Below are 20741 nucleotides of genomic sequence, written 5' to 3'. Positions count from 1 at the left end.
GTGCTCTCCTCAGTGGCTCCGAAGCTTCCCCGCTCCGCCACCTGCAGTCTCCACCCGCGAAGGGGCTTCCTAGTGCATGGAAACCTTTCCTCCTTCACGGCTCCCTCCCACTGGTGCAGGTCCTGTCCCTATTCTTTTGTCTCTATTTTTCCTTTTTTCTTTTGCCCTACCCAGGTGCATGGGGATTTTCTTGCCTTTTGGGAAGTCTGAGGTCTTCTGCCAGCGTCCAGTAGGTGTTCTGTAGGAGTTGTTCCACATGTAGATGTATTTCTGTTGTATTTGTGGGGAGGAAGGTGATCCCCACGTCTTACTCCTCCGCCATCTTGAAGGTCTCTCTCCAACATTTTTTTAATCTAGTCATCTTTTGATGGACACTTAGGTTGTTTCCACCTTTTGTCTGTTGCGAATGTTGTTGCAATGACCATTGGTGTGAAAGTATCTATTGGAGGCTCTGACTTAAATTATTTGGGATATATACCTAAGAGTGGAATTGCTAAGTCATATGGTAAATTCTATGTTTAGATTTTGAGGAACCACCAAACTTTTCCACAGCCACTGCACTGCTTAATTCCTTCAACAATAAGCTGTGACAATATGTATGAAATACTATCTGCCAGGAAAACTTGCCTGAGCCTAGGAGTCCAGAGGTTTTCTCTGTGGTCAGCCACACACCAAAATTCAAGACTCCCTACAGAAAAGCTGGTATTCAGCCTGAACCATATTGTTTGTACAGTTTAGGCATGGTGAACCACTCTTATCAGGGAAAAAGATAATAATGGAGTTGTGTGAGGCCTAACTAAATCCAAGTTCCCAGAGGTCAGCCAAGGGAAAACTTTGCAAGCAGGCCTCTCTCAGGACAGTTTCTTTATCTATCTATCTATCATCATCTATTTCTATCTATATATCTACCTGTATGTCTTTTTCTTTTCTCCCTTCCTTCCTTCTTTCCTTCCTTCCTTCCTTTCTTCCTTTCTTTCTTCCTTCCTTCATTTCTTTCTTCTTTCTTTCTTTCTTTCTTTTTCCTTCTTTCCTTCTTTCTTTCTTTTTTTTCTCTTGTGTGTTTGCAGTAATAGCCTCTTCCGTACCAGAAATCAACTAAAGTCAGGGAAGTAGGCTCAAAAAAGGTATTTGAATAGATAAACTAGATATCTAATTTTAAAAGCAGGAGGAACTCAAGTCTCACTCAGAAAAACTATTTACTCATTTTACACACAGAACTGGCAAGCTGTAAACTTGATCAGAACTGCCTAAACTGTTGTCTGGTGGAAAATGTTAATAGATAGATTGAGGACAACTGGGTGACCATATAGAAAACATTAAATTGGATCCATTTATCATAACGTATAGCCAAATAAATTCCAAGTAGATGAGTTTTTTAATGTTAAAAAGAGCCTCAGTCAACATCTTGATTTCAGCCTTGTGAGACCCTAAGCAGAGGACCCAGCTAAGCCACATTGAGTCTTTACCCACAGAAACTCTGAGATAATAAATATTTTTTAAGCCTCTAAGTTTGTGGTAATTTGTTATGCGGCAATAGATAACTAATGAAGTTCGCTAGTTTCTTTGTGATAAAATTTTATTTGTTCCTCTATCCTCCATATTTTCTGTAAACTGGATGTTACTTCTACATGTTTGATTAGATTCCAGTTCTACTTTTTAATATTAAAACTATGACATATATAGTGCTAGTGATTTTATTTCTGTTGCATCAGATCTGGAGGCACCCAATGCCTGATAAGGTCAGTGGGTTCAGGTGATGAGAACCTGACCCCTCTGCTCTAAGCTCTCCCATCATCCCTTCAACTAATAGTATCAAACACTGATAATTTTTGCCTGAATAAATAAATTAATTTAATATGGTGAAGTGGTGATATTTTATAATTCAATCAGTTTTTCTATATTTACTAACAGGAATCTTTCTTAAATGTACATCTTGTTCTGTCTGTCTATCTATCTATCTATCTACCTATCTGTTGGCCTGCTCAGATCAAGATATAGAGGGTTTCTTGGACCTCAGAAAGTTCCTTCCCATTCTATCATACTATCATTTAGTTTTGCTTTCTTGAACTTCATATAAGTGAAAGTATACAGTGGATTCTCCCTTGTATTTGGTTTCTTCACTCAACCTAATATCTGTGCAATTAATCCATGTTGTTGAATGTTCTACTATCTCATTGAGATAGTAGATAGTATCATAATTGAGATAATATGTAATTTCTTTTTTGCTATGCTTTAAATCTTATTTTGTCCTAGATATTTTGCAGTTAACAACAATGTACGTTTCTTTATGTTTATTCCTCTTGAGATTTGCTTTACTTTTTTTTTTTTTAAAATAAATTTATTTATTTATTTATTTATTTTTGGCTGCACTAGGTCTTCGTTACTGTGTGCAGGTTTTCCGTAGTTGCGGCGAGCGGGGGCCACTCTCTGCTGCAGTGTGCAGGCCTCTCACTGCGGCGGCCTCTCCTGTTGCGGAGCACGGGCTCCAGGCACGCGGCCCTCAGCAGTTGTGGCTCACGGGCTCAGTAGTTGTGGTTCGCGGGCTCCAGAACGCAGGCTCGGCAGTTGTGGCACACGGGCCTACCTGCTCCACGGCATGTGGGATCTTCCACAACCAGGGCCAAACCTGGAACCCCTGCATTGGCAGGCGGATTCTCAACCACTGCACCACCAGGGGAGCCCTGCTTTACTTTTTGAATCTGATGATTCATGGTATTTTAATCAATTCCAGCAAATTTTCAAATATCTCTTCAAATAATGCCCCTCATTTAATTTAAGTTTTCTCCTTTTTTTTTTTTTTTTAATTTTATTTATTTTATTTTTGGCTGTGTCGGGTCTTAGTTTCTGTGCGAGGGCTTTCTCTAGTTGTGGCAAGCGGGAGCCACTCTTCATTGCGGTGCGCGGGCCTTTCACTATCGCGCCCTCTCTTGTTGCGGAGCACAGGCTCCAGATGCGCAGGCTCAGTAGTTGTGGCTCACGGGCCCAGTTGCTCCGAGGCATGTGGGATCCTCCCAGACCAGGGCTCGAACCCGTGTCCCCTGCACTGGCAGGCAGACTCTCAACCACTGCGCCACCAGGGAAGCCCAAGTTTTCTCCTTTTTAAAAACTCCACTTGTATGTGTATTGGATCAGGAGTCAGCAAACTATGGCCCATTGACCATAATCAGTCTCCTTTCTATTTTTGTAAATAAAGTTTTGTTGGAACACAGTGTTATTTATTCATTTATGTATGTTTTGTGGATATTTATGCACTACAACAACAGGGGAGAGAACTTGTGACAGAGACCATATGGCCCTAAAATATTTATTACCTAGCCTTTGACAGAAAAAGTTTGCTGGCCCCTATGTTAAACAATCTCATTTTTCTTCAAAGTTTTCTAACCTTTTGAATCCTAGATCTCCTTGCCTCCATCCCATATACTAGGTGCTTTCATCAGATATAACTTCAGTTTGAACTTTTAGTTTATTTCAGCTATGTACAATCTGTTTAAATCTGAGATCGACAAGCTTTTTCTTACAGGGCCAGACAGTGATTATTTTAGGCTTTTAGACATACAGATGCAGTTGCAATTGCTCAATTCTGCAGTTTTAGTGCAAAAGTAGCAGAGACAATATATTGAAAAATATGTGTGGCTGTGTGCTAGTGCACTTTATTCATAGAAATAGGCAGCCAACCCACAGGTCATAGTTTGCTCATTTAAACCATTATTTGAGCTTCAAATTTCAATGATTTTACTTTTATTTTCAGAAGTTCCATTCCTTTTCATATCTTCCAGGGTTTTTATTTTTAAACTGTCTTGTCTTCTCAGGATTTTATTCATTTGTTTATTTATTTATGGCCATGCCACACGGCTTGAAGGATCTAAGTTCCCCTACCAGGGATTGAACCTGGGCCACGGCAGTGAAAGCCCAGAATCCTAACCACTAGGCAACCAGGGAACTCCCCTCAGAATTTTAATTTCACTTTCATTTCTCTAACTATATTAAACAGATTTCCTTTGTATTTTTATCTGATAAATTTCATATCTGTGGTCCTTCATGGTCAGAATCAGCAGTTTGTTTATCTTTTGACAATTATGCATAGCAGTTTGTTTCCTTGTGTATTTTATAATTTATAATTATACAAATTTTGCAGTTTGTGTTTGGCTGATTTGACCTGTGGGACTAGCGAGGGCAATGAATTCATAGTATGTGTTCCTCCACAGAGGACTTAGATTTGGCTCCGCCAGGCTCCCAAAGGTGCTGTTAATATGGGACAAGTGCTTGACTTTCAGTTTTCCAGGCCATGAAGACAGTGTCAATTTCAAACCTCAAAACTATGTAGTTCTATATTTTAAAATTCTTAGATGAGATTTTAAACTTTTTTTTCATTAAATGCTAAAACAGTTTGTTTGTTTGTTTTTTCTGCACCAGGCAGAATTTTTCTAGTCTACAAGTCTCAAATCCCTACAAAAAATGTGGCTTCTTGTGTGCGTGTGCAGGGGGTTGTCTAAATTCCACCTCTCCAGGTTGCATAGACCCTTTCTTAGTTGTTTTTCATCTCAGTTTCTAGGTTGCATGTATGAGCAATTACTCCAAGAGATAAAGGCTTATTGGCTCCTAGTTTTCTAGGTTCCAAGCAGGAGAAACTACTCCCAAAGCACTACAACTTTGTCTCTTCTCCCTTTTGGGTTCCAGGTCTCCAGGTCCTAAGAACGAGCAGCTACTACAGAGCAAGAAGGCCTTGACTCCTCTGCTTCTTGGAATCAAGATCTCTAGGTTCAGAGTATGAATACTACTCTCTGTAATGGACAAGAAAACAATTTTTCCTCTGCTTGTGCTATTTCAATCCTCTGGGTTTTGAGTATGGGCAATTACTCCCAAGACATAATGGGCTTGTTTCTTCTGTTTGTTGAATCCCAAGTTATAGGTTATAGGTTATAGGTTCTGAGTATGAGCAAGTGTTCCCAAGACACCAAATCTTGTCTTCTTTGCTTGTTATTTCTCTAATGTCCAAGATCCAACTATTGGCAACTCTTCTCTGGACAACACAGCCTTGTCTCCTCTTTTGTTGGATCCAATGTTTCTAGGTTCTGAGGAAGAGCAATTACTGCCACAGCACCATGGCTTTGTTCCCTTTGCTTCTTGGACCAAAGTTCCCTAGGTTCTGAATATGAGCAATAACGTGTCTTACTCCGTTCAGCCTACTGTAGCAAACATCCTCTGCTAGTATAAACTGGATGGCTTATAGTTATCAGATTTTCATTTCTCACAGTCTGGAGGCTAGAAGTCCAAGACCAGGGTGCTGGCAGATTGGGTGTCAGGTGACGGTCCACCTCCTCTTAGTCAACTGGCTCTCTTTCTGCTGTATCCTTATATGGTGGGAGGGGTTAGGGAGCTCTGTGGGGTCTCTTTTATTAAAGTACTAATCTCATTCATGAGGGCTCCAACCCCATAACCCAAGCACCTCCCAAAGGCATATTAGTTATATGCTAATAACATCACATTGGGCAATGGGGATACTTGCTCATACTCAGAACCTATAACCTGAGATTAAACACCCAGAGGAAACAAGGCCTTTATGATCCGGGAGTAACTGCATTTTCTCAAAACCTAGAGATCTGAATTCATTTCAACACATGAATTTGGGGTGGGGGATGCAAATATTCAATCTATAGCAAACAGCTAGGGCTCCAATACCACTTCTGCTCTTCTTGAAATCGCTGGGGTCTAGGATCCACTTCTGGACCAGTGTTCCTTAGGCAAGAAAGCCTTGTTTCCTCTTTGCGTTAGATCCAGAGGGTCTAGGTTCTGGTGATGGGCAACCTCACCCAGGACACCAAGATATTAAATCCCGTGTTGGGTAGAAAACAAATATATATACTGTGAGAATGGGCATTTACTTCCAGTTACCCTGGTCTTTTCCTTACTGCTTCGCTATTCAAAGGTCTCCAGAACATGAATAAGTGAAACATGAAACTCCCAAAGCAACAAGGCCTCGTCTCTCTACTTTTACATCCAAGATCTCTAGGTTCCAAGTGGGCCTTATTCCTTCTCTGTTGGCTTATATCGGTACATCTCTAGGTTCTAGGTATGTATGCCTATTTCAGGGGTTCCAAAGCCATATCTTCACAGTTTTTCAGATCCCAAATTGTTAGGATTCAAGTATGATACTAATCCCCCAGGCACTAAGACCTCATTTCCTGTGACTGTGAGTTCCAGGGAGGCCACTCCCTTCAGGGAACCCAAGGCACTGATTGTTGAATAACAGTTCTCTGTGTTCCAATTACGACCACTTCTCCTTATGTCTTCTGCTTGTTGGATCCCAGGTTTTGGTTCTGAGTATGGGAAACTACTCCCAGGTCAGCAAGGCCACCGCTTTTTGGATAAACATCTCTGGGTTCCCACTATGTACACTTATTTCCAGAGCTTTAAAGCTTGTTTCCACTGCTTGTTAGATCCCAGATGTGTAGTGTAAGTGCCTGACAATCAGCTTTTTTGAATGTAATGTAAGTGCCTGATATTAAGCTTTTGATTGCAGTCATCCATTTCAATGACGTCCATCTTGAATAAACATATTGCCAGCTACCGAACTCGATAAAGAGCCAGCCCACCCATGAAGTTCTCATTGTAGAAAGCCCATGGTGACCTAGATAACTGACCAACCCTGATTTTCCCTTCCTGCACTTTAATACTTGCTCTTATGTTTTAAATTCACCGATAGTGAACCCATGAAACCCTGGGCAGAACCCCTCATGTGTATGTACTTTCTCTCTATCTGTAACCTTGCTATATGGCCCCAGGCATGCAGTGTACCCTCCAGGACCTACGAGTAATAAAACTAGCTTTTTCAAAGTTTCCTGATGCTTGTTGCTGAGGTGCATCTTGCGATCGTAATAAAAACCACAAGGGCCGGTCCAACTGTATCATCGGGGAAATGTCTGTGGGGCTGCCACAAATAGTATGGGCCCAGGTGAGTGCCCCAGGCATTCCCAGCTAATAGCCTCACTATAGATTGGTGGAGCCACCACAAAACAAGATGTCGGTCAAGATTTCAAGTATAATTATCTATACTTGTTGGATCTAAAGTCTCTAGGTTCAAAGCATAGACAAATACTCACTGGGTGCCCAGGGCTGACCTCCTGTCTTATTGACACCAAAGTCTAGGTTCACAGTGGAGGGACAAACCAGAATACACAAAGACTGGTAACCTCTGCTTGTTGGATCTCATGCCTCTAGGTTTCAAGTATTGGCAACTATTCTAAGACTAAGGCCTTGCCTGTTCTTCAGTAGAAGGACTTTAGGTTTCCAATATGGGCTACTTCTCTCAACTCAGCAAAGCCTGTTCTATTCTGCTTGTTGGATATCTGGTGTTTAGGAACCAGTCATGGGCAACAGGACCTTGTCTCCTCTGTATTGAATCTCAGGTCTCTATTCAAGCTTGGGAGAATACTCCTGGGGCACAAAGACCTGGTCAAATACCCTTATTAAAAATGAGCCTCTAGGGCTTCCCTGGTGGCGCAGTGGTTAAGAATCCACCTGCCAATGCAGGAGACATGGGTTCAAGCCCTGGTCGGAGAAGATCCCACATGCCGCGGAGCAACTAAGCCCGTGCGCCACAACTACTGAGGATGCGCCTTAGAGCCCACGAGCCACAACTAATGAAGCTTGCACACGTAGAGCCCGTGCTCCACAACAAGAGAAGCCACCGCAATGTGAAGCCCGCGCACCACAACAAAAAGTAGCCCCCGCTCGCTGCAACTAGAGAAAGCCCGCGTGCAGTAACAAAGGCACAACTCAGCCAAAAATAAATAAAAGAAAAGAAATAAATTTATAAAAAAAAATAAAAATGAGCCTCTAGTTTCTGAGTATGATCCACTACTCCACAAACATCAAAAATTTTTTATCTGCTTGTTGAATCCAAATTTCTAGGGATTGAGTGAGAGAATCAACTTCCAAGGCACTAGGCTCTGTTTTCTTCTCCTTACCGGGTCTCGGGTCTCTAGTTCTGGGAATGGCAGCTGCTGTGAGAATACGATGTCTTGTCTCCTCACCTTATTGCAATCCCAGGTAACTACATTCTTTTTTTTTTAAATTTAATTTTATTTATTTTTTTATACAGCAGGTTCTTATTAGTCATCCATTTTATACACATCAGTGTATACATGTCAATCCACAGGTAACTACATTCTAAGTATGGCAACTACACTCAGGGTATCAGCACCTCATCTCTTTTGCTGGATAGATTCCAGATCTCTGTGTTCTGAGTATGGGCACATAACCTTAGGGTCACCAAGACCACATCTCCTCTGCTTGTTGGAATTCTGTTATCTAAGTTCAGGTTGTAGGGAGCTACCCCCACAATACTAAGAGTTTGCCTCCTTTGCTCTTTGTTTTCCAGGCCTCTAAGTCTAGGGTATGTATACCTTCTAAGGCACAGGACCTTGTCTCCCTGCTTGATAATTCCCAGTTTTCTAGGAACTACTCCCAGGTCACCAAAGCAGTGTATTCTTTGCTTATTGCACCCCAGATCGCTCATCTGAGTACAGGCAACTACTCTCAGGGCACAGAAGTCTTGTGTCCTCCGCCTGTTGGAGTCCATACCTTTATGTTGAGTTGGGACAACGTCTACCTGGGCAAAAAAGTCTCATATATTCTGCTTTTTTGGATCCCAGATCTTTAGAGTCCAAAAATTGTTACATGCTCCTAGGTCACCATGTCTATTTTCGTCTGCTTGATGGATCTCATATCTTTAAGTTCTGAGTATGGGCAAATAATCCCCAGGCACAGAGGCACCGGCTCCTCTGCTTGTTGGATTCCAGTCGCTAAGATCCTAGAATGGGCAACAACACCAGGGGCACCCATGCTCTCTGTCCCTTCTCCTTAGCTGACTTCGGTTGTCTATGATCTCAGCATAAGCAACCATTCCCCAGGTGCAAAGACCCTGGCTCCCCAGCTTGAAGGAATTTAGGCCTCCAAGTCCAGATAGTGAACAACTACTCCCAGGGCAAGGCCTTGTGTCCTCTGCTTGTTGGATTCCAGGTCCGTGTGTTGCCAATGGTGGCAAATCTGCCCCAGGCAAGAAGGTCTCATATATTCTGCTTTGTGCATTCCCAAGTCTCTAGAATCTGGGAGCTGGCAAGTACACCTAGGGCACTATTCCTTCTCTGCTTGTTGGATCTCAGGTTCTCTTTTTTTTTTTTTTTTTAATTTTTATTGGAGTGTAGTTGCTTTACAATGTTGTGTTAGTTTCTTGCTGTGGATCTCAGGTTCTGATTATGGGAAAGTATCCCGGCACTGAGCCACAGGCCCCTTTGCCTTTTGGATACCTAGTATAAATTCTGGATGTTGACTACTACTCTTAAGGCTCCAAAGCCTTGTCTCCATGGCTTGTTTGATCTCATGAGCAGAGGTTCTAAATATGGGCACCTAGCTTAAAGGCATTAAGACCTTGTCTCTTCTGCTTGTGGGATCCAATATCTCTATGCATGGGGAACTAAGGCCTTGTTTCTCTACTTGTTGGATACCAGGTCTCCAGGTTCTGAGTATGATCTTCTACAGCCAGGCACAAAAGCCATGTGTCCTATCCTGGTTGGATCTCAGGTTCTCGTTCCCAGTATGGGTTACCATTACTAGGTCACCAAAGCTGTCTCTGCTGCCTGTTTGAATCCAGTTCTCCAGGTTCAGATTATGAGGGTCCTACATGTCTAGGTTCCAAGTAGAGTTACCTCCTCCCAGTTTGTCAAGGCCCTGTCTCCTCTACTTGTTATACCCCAAGTCTCTAAGCTCCGGGAATGAGCCCCTACTCTGGGCAACAAGCTTATGTTTCTTCTCCTTGGTAGATCCCAGGCGTTTAAGTTCTGAATATGGGTAACTTGCCCAGGGTGAACAGCCTCATCTCCCCTACCTGTTGGTCCCATACTCAGGCTCCCAGTACAAACACTTATTCCCAGCTCTCCAAGTGTTGTCTCTCAGATTTGGGATCCCAGGTGTCTAGGTTCCAAGTATGGGCAACTACTTTCATGTCACAAAGGCTTTCTCACTCTATCATTGCTTTAGCTCTCAGTTTCTATTTGCATTTGACCATAGAGATATTCTTGAAGTTTTTAAACTTGGTTATATTTAGACTGTAATACCATTTCCAATATGTCTAGGTGTTTTTAAGTGGCAGGTTTTTTTTTTTCTCAGAAAACTATTCTATCATATTTCCAGAAATAGAATTTTGCCAGTTAACTAAAAGAAATTTTTACACTCTCTTTTTTTGTAGTGAAGTCTTATTTATTTATTTTTAGAGTACAATTTAATCTTTATATGTTTAGAAAATTCGAAAATATAGATAAGCATAACTAAGAAAATAATAACATCCTTTCCCACTGTCCAAATTTTATCACTGTTTACCCCTTAGAATGCACATTTCCAGACCTTTTTCAATGCATACACACACACATACACACACTCTTTTGCTAAAATGTTTTCATCCTATACATTCTGTTTTTCAACTTGTTTTCTCCCCATTAATGATATATACTTTTCCAATATCAGTATATATTCACATAATTTAAAGCCCAGATCTTATTCAGATTTCTCCTATTGTCCTCCAAATGACTTTTATTTTATTTTTTTAATTTTAATTTTATTGGAGTATAGTTGATTTACAATGTTGCATTAGTTTCAGGTGTACAGCAAAGTGGTTCAGTTACACATATACATATAATCATTCTTTTTTTTTAACATCTTTATTGGAGTATAATTGCTTTACAATGTTGTGTTAGTTTCTGCTGTATAACAAAGTGAATCAGCTATACGTATACATATATACCCATATCCCCTCCCTCTTGCATCTCCCTCTCACCCTCCCTATCCCACCTCTCTAAGTGGTCACAAAGCACTGAGCTGATCTCCCTGTGTGATGCAGCTGCTTCCCACTAGCTATCTATTTTATATCTCCAAATGATTTTTAAATAGAGATTGTCAAAAGTATCCAGTCCAGGACTCTGCATTTATATTTGATCTCTTAAATCACTTAAGTATCTCTTAATTCTCTTTTTATCCAATTCAGACCCTTTCTTTACACCACTGACTTGCTGATGAGACTAGGTCAAATTATTCTCTTGTGATGATTTCAGCTTGTTCCTCTAATTCCTATGTTTCTTATAACTCAAAAGTTATAAGAGGCTATGGGACTTCTCTTGTGGTCCAGTGGTTAAGATTCCACGCTCCCAATGCAGGCAGCCCAGGTTCAATCCCTGGTCAGGGAACTAGATCCTGCATGCCGCAACTAAAAGCCCGCATGACACAACAACTAAGACCCAGCAGAGCCAAATAAATAAATAAAAATAAATAAATAAAATTAAAAGTTATAAGAGCCTAAAGACTTGATAGATTTAATGGAGACATTAAAAACAACTAGAATGTATCATGGGTAATATTGTGTATTTCATATTGCATCAGAAGACTCAAAATATCTAGTTGACCTTTCATAAGTGTTACTAACAGTGGCCACTGGATTAGGATGACGTCAGTCAGGACAATTAAGGTTTTCCCCCTGTGACTAGAAAGTCATTTGTGTAGTGTTGCTGTAGGAATGCCCAGTTCCCCATCAATCATTTACCCAATGGTTTTAGTGTGAGTTCCCTGAGTCAGTGTCCAGGCACAGAGGCACCGGCTCCTGTGGATTTGAAAACAATGCTTCCCTAATTACGTCATTCCTTCTACACTTATTATCTGGCTTCTTCTGAAAAGTATATCATCAGAATAGGTGAAGATATGTTTCAGAAATAACTCTTGAATCCCAGTAACTAAAAAAAAAACCCACAAAAGTTTGTTTCTTGGTCAAGCTACATGTCAAATATGGGTTGACAGTGGGGCCACTGCTCTCACAATCACTTAGGGACTCAGGTTGATGAATGCTTAAATTCAGCACCTGCTCCTACAATTGTCATGCAGAAGAAGAGAATGCTAGAGGGTCTCACATCAGCAACTTAATGTTCCAGCCCAGAAGTGATGCACGCCTCTTCTACCCATGACCCGCTGACATGACACTACCTCACTTCAAGGGGAAATACAACCTTCCATATGCCTGGAAAGGAAGAGGAACTCTTTCTGGTGCTACTGCTGGTTATTGAGTAGTTACAGATTGCCTGACACCTCACATACATTGTCTCTGACTGGCTGAACATTCCAAGAGGTAGGCAGTAACACCCCCATACCATAGATAAAGAAACTGAGGTTAAACAATTTCCACAAGGTCACATAGAAGGTAGCTAACTCAGAATTCAGGCCTCTCTGACTCTACAGCACATGGAGGAATATTTTGGTGGGATAAAAGTATCTTTTCTTTTTCTTCTTTGTCTTTTCCTTGGGGATAAGTTTTGGAGTTTGGGGTCTCCTTCAGCTCTGAATAACTAACTGGAGCTAGAGTGAGGCCAAGGGGAATGATGATGATGGTGATGATGATGGTGGCTAACATATATTAAGACCTTACTAGGTACTGTTCTAGGCACATTGCATCAATTATCTCAATCCTCAAAGCAACTCTATGAGGTGAATACTTTTCTTATCCTCATTTTAAAGTGAGACAAAATAACTCGCCAAAAGTCACATAGCTAGTAAGTGGCAGAAACAAGATTTGACACAAGCAGTCTGACTGCCCTCCCTCTTAATCATTGCAAACCTGACCAATCAGAGAGGTGAAGAAATTGTAATAGACATTTACAAGTACCTACCCAACTCATGCATCTTATTTGAAAATACATCGAACCTATAGCTTCTACTGAAGGACTGGGTCTAAGTAGGTGTTTTGTATCACATGACTCTCCTCTTGACTCTGATGATTGACCCAAGGGTGGACCCCTGCCTCAAGAGAGAGGGACCCCCTCCATGGCCTGGGAATAATCAAGGAGATATCCTCTCTTGGACATTGGAAGTTGGGGTGTGGGTCAGACAGATGGTGGGGGTCTTTGAGCCATGTATAAACAGATGAAAGCCAGATTTCTGAGGAAAGATCTTTCCAAGTAGAGAGAACAGCAAGTGCAAAGGCCCTAGGACAGAAACATGTTTGGCATGTTGAAGAAGTAGCAAGAAGACCTCTGTGCTTGGAGTGAAGTGGGTGAAGAAGAAAGTGGAAGGAAGAAAGGACAAAGGAGTCAGGAGTAAATCAGGTATGGCCTGTAGGCATGATAGTGACTTTAGATTTTATTAGAAGTATGATGAGAAGCCATTAGAGGGTTTTGGTCAAGGAGAGGTAATCTGAAGCATATTTGAAAAGCATCATATGGTTGCTGGGTGGAGAACGGATGATAGGGGCACAAAAATGGAAGCAGGGGGAGCAGTTAGGAAGCTCTTGTGTAGGTCCAGGTGAGAGACGTAGGTGTTTTGGATCACATTATTGTGGAGGTGATGGGAAGTGATGTAATTCAAGATAGAGCCAATGGGATTTATTCTTGGACTGGATGTTGGACATGAGAGGAGTTATGGATGATTCCAAAGGTTTGTTGCCAACAAGTTTTGGCTCCCTGTGCACCGATGCCGAATAGAAATACAGAGACAGAGATTTGGAGGATAAGAAATAGAGAGGTTTTTTATTTTCTTTGCCAGGCAAAGGGAAGACACAGCAGGCTAGCACCTCAAGAACTGTGCCCTCCTCCTCTGGGAATTGGAGAAGATTTTATACGCAGGGCTTGCAGTCCCGGGTATATTATAAGGATCAAAGTAGTGAAGGTTTTGCATTTTTTTTTTCCCTTGCATTACTTCAAAACAGTCATAGCTGGCGTCAGGCAGCCCGGTAATTGGGGTCCGGCAGCCTGGTAATTGGGTTCGTTTGTCTCTGGTTTATGGGCCGGCGACCTTCTTTCTGAAACGCAAAAGCTACAGGGCAGGGATTTGTTACAAGGGGGCATAGGGAATGTACACGCGCCAGGATGTAAAAAGGTTAGGGAGTGACAGGTACAGGATGTAACTCACACAGAGTCAGGGGTGATAGGTGCAGAATGTAATTTACATAGTGTCAGGGAGTGAGGTTAGCTTTGTGAAGTACAAATCTAGTTACAGACACTACAGATTAGTGACAGTTAAAATAAAACTAGGAGTGATTAACTCTTTCAGGCCAGGTTATGTTTCTTCTCTAGCCTGTTCACTGTTCCCTTTATTTTCCTTGTTCTCAGGAGAGGGGGAAAAAAACCCTTGACTTCTATTTTTATTGCAACAAATTTTGGCCTGAGCACCTGGGTGAAAGGTAGTCTGTTTACTGAGAAGAGTAGGGAGTGAAGAGGTGAGACCCTACATTCACTTTTGAACATGTTAAATTTGAGATACATATTGTTCTTCCAAATGGGTCATTGGATGTAGAACTGTGAAATTTAGAACTGGAGATTTATACATCGTATTCCTTCAATTCTGAGGTACACATTTTCCATGTATTAATATCTCTGAAATCAGGATGTATCCTGTTATCAATGGCTGTCAGACAAGTGGAAGTTGTGACTCAGTTATGACATCTTCTCTGACACCTTTTAGTGAGATTAAGAAAATAATGGCCTCAACACATCTTAGATTTAATGAAAGATGTCAAACCGGGGAGTTATTGGCACATTGAAAGCCACAGGATTAGATGACATCACCCAGGGAGTAACTGTTGGTAAAGAAGAGAGCTGAGGGACTTCCCTGGTGGTCCAGTGGTTAGGACTCTGTGTTTCCACTGCAGGGTGCACGGGTTTGCTCCCTGGTCGGGGAACTAAAGATCCTGCATGCCCCATGGTGAGGCCAAAAAATTAAAAAAAGTAAAATAAAATTTAAAAAAAGAAGAAGAGAGCCAAGGAATAAGGTTGGGTCATTCCAATAAAGAAAGGTCAGGAAAATGAGGAGACTGATGAAGAATTTCCAGTCATGTAGGAAGAAACCTGGGAAAATGTGAAGAAAAGGTTTCAATAATGAAGATGTGAACAACTGTGAACTTATTACTGGGAGCTCACATATGGTGAGGACCGATGACTGACACGAGATTTGGCCAAGTGAACCTTATTGGTTACCTCTCCTAGAGTGTTCTGGTGAAGTGGTGGGAACAAAGCCTGACTGGTGTGGTTCAAAGGAGAGTGCGATGGAGAAGTAAAGGTAGAAAGTAGAGACCACTTGAAAAAAAAAATTGCTATGAAAAAAGAGAGAAATGAGGTAGCTTCTGAAGGGATATGTGGAGCTCAAAGGAGGGTCTTTAAAGCTAAGATCCTTGGCCTATTTATAAGCTGATAGACCAGATGCAGCAGAGAGAGAAAGATGGAGGGGAAGTGAGGCAAGTACTAATACCTGAGTGGAGTCATTGAGAGGTAAGGGGGTGGATCCAGAACCCTAGCAGGGGGATTGTCTACCTATTAGATACGGGAAGATTTATCCACAGTAACAGAGGCAAGAAAGAAGCTACAGAAAGAAATTATGATGGTAATTTTCATGGTGAGAAGTTTTATCAGTTAGGGTGCTTCTGGCTGCAATAACATCTGGTTGTTAATTTTTCCTACTCTTAGTAAGTCTTAGGGTGAATGGGCTCAAGATTGGGTGAGTGGTGCATGTACACCTTCCAGGGTCTCCTTCCACCCCTCCACTCTGCTGCTCCACAGCTGGCTGGTTTTTCATTCTCAGGCCTGTTGTATCCCAATCACCAGAGAGCTGTGCAGCACCAGGGGAATGGAAAAAATATTGAGTAGATACTCAAGTGCGTACCTCAGGAGTTCAGCCACGTTCCCAGTGAGTGGAGTGGACTAACCCAGTGTTGAGGTTTTCCAGGCAAGTACAACAGAGGGAGAGAGGAACAAGTGATTAGAGATTATGGGCAAGTGATAAAAGAGTCAGAGGCTCACAATTGTGATCTTCAAGGTGATTTGGTGAATGGAACTGATGATGGTGGTCAGTGGCTCAGGTGGAGCAGGAAGTAAGATGGTTAAAAGTGAGGCCCTGAGGAACTGAGAGTTAGGGAACTGGGTGGTGACTCATGTTCTTCAGTGAACGTGAGAAGTGATGAAAAGGAGTATGGATTATTGGAATCAGGAGCAGAGGGTGGTATAGTCAAATAGCAGTGTTTCAAAGAAGTTTGGCTTTTCGTCTTCTTTTGTTTTGTTTTCTTAAGTGAAGCAGGAGGAAAAATGGTATAAAAGTGGCAGGGAATGATATTGCATCTTCATGCCTTAGGGCATCTTCATGCCCTAAGATGTACAGATGTGGGAGAATAAAAAGTGACTGTTTTCCACAGGGAACAACAAGATTTTCATTAGAACAGTAACATGATGAGAATATTAAAAAATCAATTGAAGATGTTGCTGAAGATAGTCTGTAAGTTCCACAGGGTTTAGGGGTAGAGGTAGAGGGGTAGAGGTAGGGGAAATAGATGAGAAGTAGGAACCTAAATAAGATTAGGGATAAACAAAGCTTTAAATTTATTTGTTGTTGTTGTTGCCTGTGCTTTTGATGTCATATTTAAGAAATCATTGCTAAATCCAATGTCATGAAGCTGAAGATTTCCCCCCATGTGTTCTTCTAAGAGTTTTACACTTTTAGTTCTTACTTTTAGGTTTGATCAATTTTGAGTTAATTTTTATATATGGTGTAAGGTAAGGGTCCAACGTCATTCTTTTGCATGTGGATATCCAGTTTTCCCAGAACCATTTATTGAAAAGGCTGTCCTTTCACTATTGAATGGTCTTGTCAGAAATCAATTGACCAGATATGTGAATGTTTATTCTGGGTTCTGTATTCTATTCCATTGATCTATATGTTTACCCTTTTGGAAGTATCACACTGTTTTGTTTACTATAGTTTTGTAGTAAGTTTTTGTATCGGGAAGTGTGAGTCCTCCAAACTTGTTATTTTGCTAGACTGTTTTGGCTTGCATGTAGGTTTTCATAAGTGTCCATTATCAGGTTGAGGAGTTCTCCTCCCTTTCTAGTTTGCTGAAAGTGTTTATAATGAGATGTTGGATCTTCTCAAAAGCATTTTTTGATATCTATTGAGATGCTTTGAATGTTAAATCAATCTTGAATTCTTGGGATAAACTCCACTTGGTTATGATGTATTATTCTTTCTATATGGTGATGGAATCTATTTGCAAAAAGTTGGCTAAAATTTTTTGCATCTATGTTTGTAGGGAATATTGGTCTTAAGTTTCCTTGTAATGTCTTTTTCTGGTTTTGTTAGCAGGGTAATGCTGGGCTTATAGAATGAAAATGTTCACTCCTCTTCAATTTTCTGGAAGAGTTTGTATAGAATTTGTGTTACTTCTTTATTAAATATTTGGTAGAACCAGAATCCACCAATGAAACAATCTGGGCCTGGAGATTTCTTTTTTGGAAGGTTTTTAACTGTGAATTTAATTTCTTTAATAGGTATAGCCCTGTTCAGGTTATCTATTTCTTTTTGAGTGAGTTTGGTAGTGTATGACTTTCATGGAATTAGCCCATTTCATATAAATTGTCAAATCTGTATGTATAGAATTGTTTCTAGGACAGGTACCCCCTGCTTTTCAAAAGTTTGCTTTATGCCATGTTGCTTCTATGAAAAGACCTGCATTACTACCTGTTTTTGCTAACCAAAAGAAATCCCAAAGAGAATTTTCCCTTTTATGAAAAAAGGCAAAAAGTGAAAATAGCATTCAGCATTTGCTTTTTTTTTTTTAACATCTTTATTGGAGTATAATTGCTTTACAATGGTGTGTTAGTTTCTGCTTTATAACAAAGTGAATCAGTTATACATATACATATGTTCCCATATCTCTTCCCTCTTGCGTCTCCCTCCCTCCCACCCTCCCTATCCCACCCCTCTAGGTGGTCACAAAGCACTGAGCTGATCTCCCTGTGCTATGCGACTGCTTCCCACTAGCTATCTATTTTACATTTAGTAGTGTATATATGTCCATGTTGTGAGCTGTTATAGAGGTACCTGCACCCCAAGCAGCAAGTGGCACCAAGCTCCTTCCCTGGGAACTACACTCAGCATCTCATCATCAAGCCACCATAGCTTCGAATTGTGTCTGTGAGTATCTGAGCTTTATCGCAATTTACTTCGTGCATCCCTTAGCAAGATGTGTCCTTTCTTTGTTTTACAACATTTCCATTCCGAAAGATTGCATAGGAATTCTCTTTTGGATAGTTGGGGAAACCTGTATTCCCTTACTGTCCTTTTGAGGTCTTTAGTGATAAATTTTCTTGCATTCCATATATTGGTAACTTGTGTGTTTTCCCTCTTTTTGGAGGTCTCATCATAGCTTATAATCTTTTCAAATGATTGGCTTTTATTTTAGTTTCATTGATTTTTCTCTATAGTTTTTCTGTTTTCAATTTCACTTATTTCTGCTCCTCTATTGTTTCCTCCCTCTTCTTGTTTTGGGTGTGTGCTGCTCTTCTTTTCCTAGTTTCTTAAAATGTAAGCTTAGCACAGGGAACTCTACTCAATACTCTGTAATGGTCTATATGGGAAAAGAATCTAAAAAAAGAGTGGATATCTGTATATGTATAACTGATTCACTTTGCTGTACACCTGAAACTAACACAACATTGTATTGATCAATAAATCAACTATACTCCAAAAATATTAAAAAAAATAAAGTTAAGTCTAGAAATCAGGAAAATAAAGAATGGGAAAACAATAAAAACATGTAAGCTTAGATTGTTGATTTGGGTTCTTTCTCAGTTTCTAAGATAAGGAGTTAGCGTTATAAATTTCACTTTAATCAGTATTTTAGTTGAGTCTCACAAATTTTGATGTTGCATTTTAATTTTGTTCAATTCAAAATAGTTCTTTTCCTTTGAGATTTCTTCTTTGACCCATGGACTATCTAGAAATATACTGTTTAACTTCCAAGTGTTTGGAGATTGTCCTGTATCTCTTAATGATTTGTAGTTAATTCTATTATGATCAGAGAACATACTTTGTATGACTTTGTTTTAAATTTCTTAAGCATTGTTTTCTGGCTACTGGTTCAGTGGAACTAAAAGCTCTCATTTCCTTCTCTGATCCTCCTGCTACCAGCTGCTCCATGTATTCTGAGCAAGGTTTTAGTTGCATTCAGTGGGACAGGCAGGAAGAGGCTCTTGCAGACCCCATCCCGCCTCACCTTCAGCCCTAGCCCCCGCCCACGCCGAACCACCCTGCAGCACCACGCTGTCTCCGTACCGGCTGGCTTTCTGAGAGCGCGGGGAGAAGTCCGGTTCAGGAGCCTGTGCGTGCGTGCGTGCGGCGGAAATCCCGCCTCTCGGCGTCTTCGGTTGGCCTTGACCGCAAGGGGGTGAGCTCAAGGAGGAAGAGGAGCCGGATTGAAGGAAACTTGGAGAGTCGGCAGAAGGGGCGGGGATGCTCCTCTTCCCGATTGGCTGGGCCTGCGGAGACGCCTCGATGCGATTGGCTGGGCCGCGGGGGCCGTAGCCCCGCGTCGGCCCGCCCCTCCGGCCTCCGGAGGCGCCGGGATTGCAGGCCCCGGGATTGGGAGTGCCGGCGGAGCCCGTGGCCTTTGGGGCTGTGTCCGCACGCGCCGGAGCCAGGCAGCCGGGCCTCTACCGTCCGGTCTTCGTCCTCGGGGGGCGGCGAGGGCGGCCGGCCGCTGGGGCGGTGCGGGCCGGGGCCGGGCCAAACCGGGGCACGGCGGGCGTTGGCGCAGCCGCCGGACCGGGGCCTGCGCGGACCGCCCGCGGCGCGCGTCTCGGGCTGTCTTTTCATTTCCAAGTGATTATTGTTTTGGATTTTTCTGCAGACGTGAATTTTGATTAATTTATTTCACGCACCAGTTCTGGCCTGAGGTAAAGCGGAGGATGCGTGCTGGTGTCATTTGTCGTTGAGATGTGGGCTTCTTGCAGTCTTGTGTGTTTACCTTTTGGATTTAAGGGAAGGGGATGACATTGTGATTTGGTCTTGTAACCGTCCATTCTCAAGGTCTCGCCGACGTGGTACAGACCCGGGCGAATCCCGTGTGTGACTCTTACCTGGACTGGAAGTAGGCTTTTTCCTTTCTCGCCCCATCTTTCTCTTTCCCTCTCTCCTCCTCTCACTCCCCTGCTCCAGAGCTTCTCCTCTCCCTCCTTCCTGTTCTCTCTTTTTGCCGCATTAAACCTTGCGGTAGGGTCTTTGTAAAATTCTGAAAAGGTTTAGGTCTTCAGCGTTTCTGTTTTACTTGCAGGTTTGACGACTGGGAGGAAATCGGGGGAAAGATGCCTTCTGATTCTTTCTGTTTGGCTGCTCAGGCTCGACTTGACTCCAAATGGTTGAAAACAGATATACAGGTGGGGTTTTGACATTCCTTTTTCCTGGTGTTTTCCTGCCTACATAGTTAAATTTCTGGTGAACCCTTTCTTTAGGGTATGTAAGGGCATGCGGATCAGATCTTGCCATATGAGAGAAGCAGGTTTGTTTTCTATAACTTTAAATGTACCTTTTATTGTGTCAATTTTTATTGCTCTTTTTATAGTGTGTGTGGCTACATTTTAATTACAGTTATTTATAAGTGCAAGAAATGAGACAGTTATGCAAAAATTTTTTGTTATTATTTTTTAAGAGGTCTGTATCATTCTTAGCCATATCTTGGTGACTGTTTAGTGATACTTTTTGAGATGTTCAGTTAATTATGTGGGGGAGAAGTGACATACAGTCATTTATTATGTCCTGCAGAAACTCACTTATTTTTATGGGATTCTGTGTTTGTGTTTCTGGAGCGACAAGGGTTCAGTTGAGCTGCTTGTTTTGTATTCTCACTGGTCTTATTAAGAGGAGTACTTGGATTTTCACGTCAAGAACAT

General features: G+C 41.7%; 1 protein-coding gene across 6 annotated transcripts in view; it reads left to right on the top strand.

Annotated features, from left to right (window-relative positions):
* Positions 1-19406: 19406 nt before the first annotated feature.
* The window catches only part of HERC2 (HECT and RLD domain containing E3 ubiquitin protein ligase 2), a 217936-nt gene continuing 216601 nt past the window's right edge, over positions 19407-20741 (top strand). For all 6 annotated transcript variants that reach the window (XM_059927751.1, XM_059927750.1, XM_059927749.1 and 3 more), the window contains exons 1-2: positions 19407-19748; positions 20126-20228. In XM_059927751.1, the coding sequence (XP_059783734.1) occupies positions 20157-20228 (72 nt within the window). In that variant the 5' untranslated portion in view covers positions 19407-19748; positions 20126-20156. The remainder of the gene's footprint in view (positions 19749-20125; positions 20229-20741) is intronic.

The sequence above is a fragment of the Balaenoptera ricei genome, chromosome 7, assembly GCF_028023285.1.
Source record: "Balaenoptera ricei isolate mBalRic1 chromosome 7, mBalRic1.hap2, whole genome shotgun sequence".
NCBI lineage: Eukaryota > Metazoa > Chordata > Mammalia > Artiodactyla > Balaenopteridae > Balaenoptera > Balaenoptera ricei.
The sequence above is the reverse complement of the archived record's forward strand: the minus strand, read 5'-3'. Positions and strand labels throughout refer to the sequence as shown.